Raw genomic sequence first — 8,067 nt, 5'->3', positions numbered from 1 at the left:
TCTCTCTCTCTCTCTCTCTCTCTCTCTCTCTCTCTCTCTCTCTCTCTTTCTCTGTCTCTCTGTGTCTCTGACTCTGTCTCTTTTTCTCTGGGTGTGTGTGTCTCTGTCTCTCTCTCTTTGTGTCTCACGTCTCTCTTCCCCCTCATCAGTTACCATGGGTTCAATTACTATCTTGGTGTAGATGACTCCTATATCTATAAATGCAGTACAATCAAGTTTCTCTCCTGATTTACATTTACAAATCAATAATAAATCAGTCAATAAAAATTTCTTTTTTTTGCTTTTTGGAGGGGGGAAGGCAGGGCAATTCGGGTTGAGTGACTTGCCCAAGGTCACATGGCTAGTAAGCATTAAGTGTCTGAGTCCAGATTTGAACTCAGGTCCTCCTGATTCCAGGGCCAATGCTCTATTCACTGCACCACCCAACCACCCCCAATAAATATGTCTTAAGTACATTCTGTGTTCTAGGCAACATACCAAGTGTTGGGAATTTTTGAAAAAGGCAAATTGTACCTTTTGCTCTCAAGAAGCTCACAATCTAAAAGACATTTTAATTGCTCAACATTTTGAAGTAGATATATCATAGGTATATCAAACTCAAGATCATCAGAGTTGAAATCACTATGTTTTCTTCAAAACCTATTCCTCTTCTGAATTTCTCTGTTATCATTGAGGACACTGACATCCTTGTGCAATTTTGGTGCTATTCTATCTCACCTTCCACATCCATACCATAAGTTGTCAAATCTATCTCCATGGCATATCTTCAATTTGACCCCTGCTCTCCAACTATACTTAAACAGTCATTGTCCCATCTTTATGCCTTTATCCCTTCATTCCTTGACAATTATATTAGCCTTCTATTTCATCATCCTGACTCACATCTCTGCCTTCTCTAATTGAATCTTCAACTCAGTCATCAAAGTGATTTTCCCAAAGCATAGGTCTAACCATGTTGTATACTGATCAGTAGACTCCAGTGACTCCCTATTGCCTCTCATTTCACAAATAAAATATTTAAACATTCAAATTTTTTCACATTTTTCCCCATTTCTAACTTAAACTTTACTCTTCTCACTCTCTGATCCAGTACCCCAAGATGGCCTTTTGTTCTGATAGGGACTAATAGCACTAATACACTATCTTCTTACCTATAGCTCTTAGAATCCATGGTTTCTATTAAGACTTAATTCAAACAGCACTTTCAAAATAAAATCCTTCTTGACTCTCCAGGTAGTACCCTTCATGCCAAAATTACCTTGTGTACATTTCTATATATACTTATATGTGGTCATGATGTCCCTCCCATTAGAATGAAAGTGCCTACTGGGCAGAAGCAGTGTCACTTTTGTTCATTATATTTCCATCACTTAGTACAGAATGTAGTAAGTACTTAGTAAATGTTAGTTTGAATGCTTCATTAAATTAAGATCATAAATAATGGTGAGAATGCCAAAAATTATTATTTTGCCTAAATTTTTTAAAATGGCAAAAAGAGAGTTTAAATTCATAATAAGCCAGGATCTTGTAAGACAGCATTTATGTGCCCTCAAAGTCGTAAGTTAGGAGACCAAGGAATGTTAAATTCTAGGGTTCTAGAGGACTTGGTAAGGACTGATTCCTGTTCTTTTAGTAATCCTTGAAATTTCTCAATGAATAGGATATAAGTTACCTGGATATAAGATTGGAAAAGGACAAATGTTATGCTGATTTAAAAATAATAATAAAATAGACCTTTAACAAAGTAGAGTATATAATAAAGCTTGTGGCTAAAGATAAAAAAGAAGATTGGTTGGTTAAAAGAGAATGGTGCACAATGTAATGGAAAGAACATTGAGTTTATAGTCGTAAGACCTGCATTTGAATTCCAGCTATAGTAATTACTTCTTATACATTACTGAACATGTTTTTTTCTCTTCAGTGGGCTTCAATTGCCTTGTTTATAAAATTAATGGGTTATACTAGATTTTAAAGTCCCTTCTAGCTTTAAATTCTATAAAAACTGGATATTTCTTAAATAATATCTAAAATACAGGCAGCACAAAACTGAAGAAATCAAAATTAAAGAAATCAATCAGGTCAAAACAAGTACAATAAGATGATATGAAGCACATGGAAGTAGGAATTTCTCAGATCCATCCCCTAGGCTCTGTGTCATATGAACTCATCTCACTCTAGAATGAGGTGGGAAGATTTTTTAAAGGACTGTTTGGAGTGAATTGAACCATTTAAAAACAACACAAAAGTTGGTAGTAGAGTAATGGATAATCTCTTATGTTTATACTGTATTATGTATGTATAATATTATGTAGGGGGAAGTAAAGTGGCACAGTAGATAGAGTGCCAGGCCTGAAGCTAGGAAGACTACTTTCCTGAATTCAAATCTGGCCTCAGACAATTACTAGCTGAGTGGCCCTAGGCATGTCACTTAACCCTTAACTTGCCTCAACTTCCTCAACTGTAAAATTAGCTGGAAAAGAAATGGCAAACTGCTCTAATATCTTTGCCAAGAAAAACCAAGGGTCACAAAGAGTAAGACATGACTAAAAACCAATGAAAAACACCAATTTGTAGGCATAAGAATAATTCTCAATTCATTATTTTATTTGGTCTTCCCAATGATATTGAAAGAATTCAGATTCAAAATGACTAGCTCTGTTTTTAGGTGAAGCAATTGAGACTGAATTATTTTAAATCATAAACATGAATACACTCTACAAATAAATAAAAAAGCCTTAACTTTAACCCAGGTCTTCTGTTTTCTATCCCCAAACTGTTTCCTTTTTATCACACCACTTATGTGAGGACAACTTTGCTTAGTACTTCATCCCTCTAAATTCATTCACAGTTTAAGAAGGAGAGGAACAGAAATGGGTTACAATGTCATTTCTTGCTTTGGAGACATAGTTACCTGATAAAAGGGAAGCCACTGCCTGTGACATCCCTGCATTTTCTACTGGCTCCAAATTTTCATCTTCTGCTTGGTTTCCTTAAACAAATAATAAATAAGTAGATAGACAAAGAATGAACAAATGAATGAATAAATGAATAAACAAAAAATAAATGAGAAGAATATGAGTATGATTTTGTTGGTTTGGGAACTTCTGTCACTTGTGTTGAATATACCATATATCATTTAGTAGTTATTTTTAAAAAAGTTTTTTAAAGCTCAAATAAGTTATGAGACTTTCCTATAGTCTCATAGCTAGTATTTGATGCAGCATTTATAGTCTCATCCTCCTGAGTACAAATTTAGCAATCTATCCATTATAGTACATTGTTTCTTACATGTATGAGACCACTTTCTCTGCAATTTCTGAGTTACAAGAAAATGGGACTTGATTTACTCTTCAAATTACCTTTGATAGCCAATTGAGTTATCAAAACTTATGCACTAAGTAAATGAGATGAATGCCAATTCAGTGTTTGAGATCTCTTCTGTAACATCTATGCTCCATGAACTGAAATTCTATAAGGTGACAAAAGGCAAGGGATGAAAAGCACTTCAAATAGCTCTCATGTGAGTAAGGATAAGAGGTGCCTGAATTCTAGCATCCAAAGATCACATGCTGAGGAAAGTTGGATAAAATCCTACAGATTGCTCTCAAAGGACTGAATTACTTAAGTTCCTACCCTCAAGAGAAAGAATCCTTCAAGGAAAAGGCAGATATCAGGTTGGAACCCCAAAATAAGATTGAGGGGTTGAGGTGAATAAGAGCAAGATGATGACAGCAAGCCATGGGGAGAGAAGAGTGAAAGGAGACCATCAGAAGATCAGGACTTAAATGCTTTCAGGATGGAATCAATCCACTTTCCCTGTGCCTTCTGGAATAATGATGAAGTTAGATATTGGGTTTTAAGTAGAAGGGGGATTATGAATGGAGAGATAACATGATGTGAGTCTTTTAGGTAATGTCATTGAGCCTTACCTGACTGCAGTTGTCTTGAGGTTGTCAATAATCTTTTCATAATAATTTGGGTAGTTTGGACACTTTTATGAGTGACAGTCTTAATCAAGTCTCTACTTCTGTTCTTGAGTGATGCAAGTTGCTTTTTAATATTCCTTATCTCATTTGGATTGGAAACCTCTTGCTCAATCATATCATCATAAAAATCTTTAACTTTTTTTGTGATTTTAGCCTTTGCTTTCTTCAGTGGATCATCACCCTTCTTCTGTTCTGCTAAAACACGGAAGTGTCACTTACAGTTTAGTCATCTTGTCAGAAAATCATCTCATTTCAGAAAAGTAAAACCTTTCGAAATGTCCCACTATGACTTAATCATTTTACAGATAAGAAACAAAGTTAGTATAGGAAACAAATGTAACAACTATGTTTGGTTCATGCTTTAACTACTTTCTTTTTTTTTTATAAGCAATAGGGGTTAAGTAACTTGCTCAAGGTTACACAGCCAGTTATTTCTGGATGTGGTGTTGAGGGTCTGAGGCCGGGATTCGATCTCCAGGTCATCCTGACACTGGAGCCAGTGCTCTTACTCGCTGAGCCACCTGGCCGCCCCAGTACTTTCTAACAATGTTACTGAATAGTTCATTTTAATATCAGCCTCAGGTTCATCAACTGTAAAATGTGTGGTTGAATCAGATATGCTGAAGGAAATTTAAGGGATCAAAAGTTCTATGATTCTATAAAACCGAAGCCCAAAGAAGATAAGAGACAATCATATTTTTTTCCCATTTATATCACATTTTGACAGGGTATAGTCATTATTAAAAACTAAATAAGACAGTCAAAACAGTGTTCCTGTAAAAAAAAAAAAGAATATGAGGTTTTTGATGTGCTATGAAGCAGTGCTATTTACAGTAGTGGATAGAATGCTGGACTTGGAGTCTAGAAAAAAACCTGACTAAATCTTGCCTCATGTATTTCCTAGTCAATTAATCTCTGTGGACATCAGTCCCCTCATTTGTAAAATGAAGATGGTGAATAAGATAGCCTCCAAGTAACCTTCCAGCTCTAAATCTGTGATTCAGGAGCTATATTCAGATAACATAGTTGCAATTTGTGTGCCTTGTGTTCAGAGCAGAGATTTTAAAAGCCATCAGAAAGAAATATGCTGAGGTATTTTCTCTATAAATGCAAACAGTCTCTTACACAAGCAAATCTCTTTGAAAGACTGAAATTTGAACATAACAGTCTTATTTTTAAGTATGGGGTAGAATGGGAGCAGGGACAAGGGGGAAAGAGATTGGTTAAAGAAAGTAAGGCAGCTTTCAGTTTGGGTTCATGGTACAAGGTGGAGGGAATTCTCTTCCTCAATTTCAGAAAGTCTGAAATTGGAACAAAATCCTGGGTTCTTGTAATTACAATAGAAAGGACATCAGAAAACAGTCAGAGGACCTAGGTTTGTTTCTGACTCTTTCTCTTACTCTATATGACTATGGGAAAACCTATACTAGGCCTCAGATTTCTCCTCCATAAAATGACAGTTTGGGACACAACAATCTCTACTATCCTTTCCAGTAATAAAATTCTCTGAAACCGAGACTTACAGAACTTCAATAATCTAATCAGTCATGTACCTGGAAAGTAACAGTACAGGAAAGAAAAAAATAATAACACAATTTTATTCAGAAGGCAACTAGATAAAAAGGATAAGGAAACAATATAAAGTTAGTTTCCCTTTCACCTCTCTTTCTTGAACTTTGGAGATGGTATGTAACTCCTGGGTGCTTGTTGTTATTCCCCCTACATAAAACTGGCATAAAAAAAGTTCCTGCTTCAAAAAGTAGCACCATCTTCAGAAAGCAATTCCCTGATATGTCTTTCTGCTCTGAACACTCAGTCTTTACTAACAGGAAAACAATCCCACAAGTTAAACTTGAATAATCCCACCCTATGGACAAAAAAGATCCCCACTCACCAGCCATGGTCGTTCTAACTCACTGGTAATGCAAGATAGAGAAAATGAAAGTATATGTTAGCCTTCCTCAGAACCCTATTTCAGGAAAAGGAAGGGAGAGAGGGAAATAAAAGATCGAAAGAGCTACTTCAGCATTCCATAGGACATGAGTCATTATTCTCAAACTAGTGTTCTATGTGGCCACTTCTTAGCATTTCCATTTGTTCCTTGCACAGAGCCACCTCCACTCTGAAAAGTTTTTGAAAAGGAAAATGCCCAAGTTAAGAACAATAAAATCGAGTATGTATTTATACATTCTTTTTATTGTTGTTATTGATTTCTATGAATAGCATGAGTAATCTGTAAGACTGGGACATTTTTTTCAACTTCTTTTAAATAAAGGCCAAGGATAACCAGGAAAGAAAAACAAAATATTAGATAAACAGGATATGGAGATTATTAACAGTTCATTTTCATATTCACTGAAAAAAAATACTGAAAGAAAATAAATTACAGTCTTCAATAAGAAGGATTTTAGCTAGATCTGAGAAAGAGTTCTCTAATGGTTAAAAAGGATACTCTCAGCCCATGATCTTAAAGAAGACTTCCCCCTCTCCTGTGTTATAGCAATTGCAAGTCCTTTTTTGTATTTCCTGGAAGACAATATCTGGATTGTTTTTTGTTTGTTTGTTTTTATCTTTCCAGCTTATCATATAAGAGGATGTAAACTTTTTTTCCTTCAATCTGCTAAGCCAAAATACTACCTGGTACTTCCCTACTAGGACTTTTAAAATGATTGGAAAGGCACTGAAGTATGTAAAGGGCAATATAAAAAGTTAAAGGGAAAAATTTCCAATTCAAATTCAACAAAGCTTTATTAATTACCTCTTATGTTAAAGGTATTTCATTGCAGAAGAAAAAGGAAAAGAGAAATAGTGTAGTAGAGTAGTTCCACTAATATACTAAAGATCTCAAGATCTTACCATTTGCCCCATCATAAGCTGAACCCTTTATATTACTGGTTCTTCCCACCTATACCAAAGATTCACTCCAAGGATCCTTGAGTATTTCCCTTTTCCCTCATGAAAGTCATATCTTATGGAGCCCTAAATATTTCCATTTTCCTTATAGGTGAGCCATCTCTCTCATATATGTATATATATATGCATGTGCATAATATGTATGATTGCATATAGGCATGCATGTGTATGTATGCATGCATGTGTGCACACATAAAGTCCTGTGTACATTCATACATGTGTGTACATAGTCTACCTCCATCTGAATTTGAACTCTTAGAGATCAGAGATAATCTTGATTTTTCATTTTTACAGAATGTTGCTTAGCACATGACAAACCCCTAACACATACTTTTTGATTCCTTTAATCTTTCCCTCATTTTCTCTGATTATTATCCCATCAACCCTATACACACATAACAGAAAACTGAAATATTTTTTCTAATCCTGTAGATTTCATCATGTGCCTTAATTCATGAAGACTATTAGTCTTTCTGACACTACAGTAACAGTCTATTGTAATATCTAATGTTTGTATATCTTTCACATCTTTTCATAATCTATGATTAGCCATATTAACTTCTTTAGAAACTTCCTCTTTTTTGCTCCCCTCAAAATCAGTTGTGTAGTCATGGGGATTTCCTTTTTGAGAGTATTGCATTTCTCTCATTTGCCAACTTTCCTTCTATACTTCAGATATGTGATCCTTTCTATCTTATTGTTTTATTCTCTGATATCTGTCCTCTTATAGGAAGAATATGCCCAGTATTTCCTTCCTTATCTATTACAGATTATAAAGTGACATAGTCATTGCTATCTAATTTTTAAAGTTCTTGATATTTGTTTCACTAAGAACTCTTTCCCTTTTTTCCAGAATCCTGAAGTTTCAAGTAGAGACAGTAGAGTTTGAAAATCTAGAAGCTAGGAAAGGTCGCAAGAGAAAGAGAAAGAGGAGGAAAAAGGAAGAAAAAAGAAAGGGAAGAAGGAAGGAAGGAAGGAAGGAAGGAAGGAAGGAAGGAAGGAAGGAAGGAAGGAAGGAAGGAAGGAAGGAAGGAAGGAAGGAAGGAAGGAAGGAAGGAAGGGATTGTGGAAGGAGGGACGAAGGGAGGGAATAAAGAAAGAAGAGAGAATGGAAGGAAAGAAGAGGAAAAGAAAAAAGGAGAGAGAGGGAGAGGGGGAGAGAGAGAGA

The 8,067-nt window shown here is 35.4% G+C and overlaps 1 protein-coding gene across 3 annotated transcripts in view; it reads right to left on the bottom strand.

Moving 5' to 3' along the window:
- LOC138155587 (caspase-12-like) overlaps nt 1–6,019 on the bottom strand; it is a 26,272-nt gene extending 20,253 nt beyond the window's left edge. Inside the window, exons 1-3 of one of the 3 annotated variants that reach the window (XM_069080878.1) lie at nt 5,881–6,019; nt 3,930–4,178; nt 2,912–2,989 (exon numbers count right to left, since the gene is read on the bottom strand). In XM_069080878.1, coding sequence (XP_068936979.1) covers nt 2,912–2,989; nt 3,930–4,178; nt 5,881–5,887 — 334 coding nt within the window. In that variant the 5' untranslated portion in view covers nt 5,888–6,019. Of the gene's footprint in view, nt 1–2,911; nt 2,990–3,929; nt 4,182–5,880 lie in introns of all 3 variants that reach the window. The other 2 variants (XM_069080880.1, XM_069080877.1) reach the window with 2 other exon arrangements.
- Between the last annotated feature and the right edge of the window lie 2,048 nt (nt 6,020–8,067).

Source organism: Petaurus breviceps, unplaced genomic scaffold (assembly GCF_028583685.1).
Source record: "Petaurus breviceps papuanus isolate PSGF00001 unplaced genomic scaffold, PetGlider_PUasm1.0 91133, whole genome shotgun sequence".
Classification (NCBI taxonomy): Eukaryota; Metazoa; Chordata; class Mammalia; order Diprotodontia; family Petauridae; genus Petaurus; species Petaurus breviceps.
The sequence above is the reverse complement of the archived record's forward strand: the minus strand, read 5'-3'. Positions and strand labels throughout refer to the sequence as shown.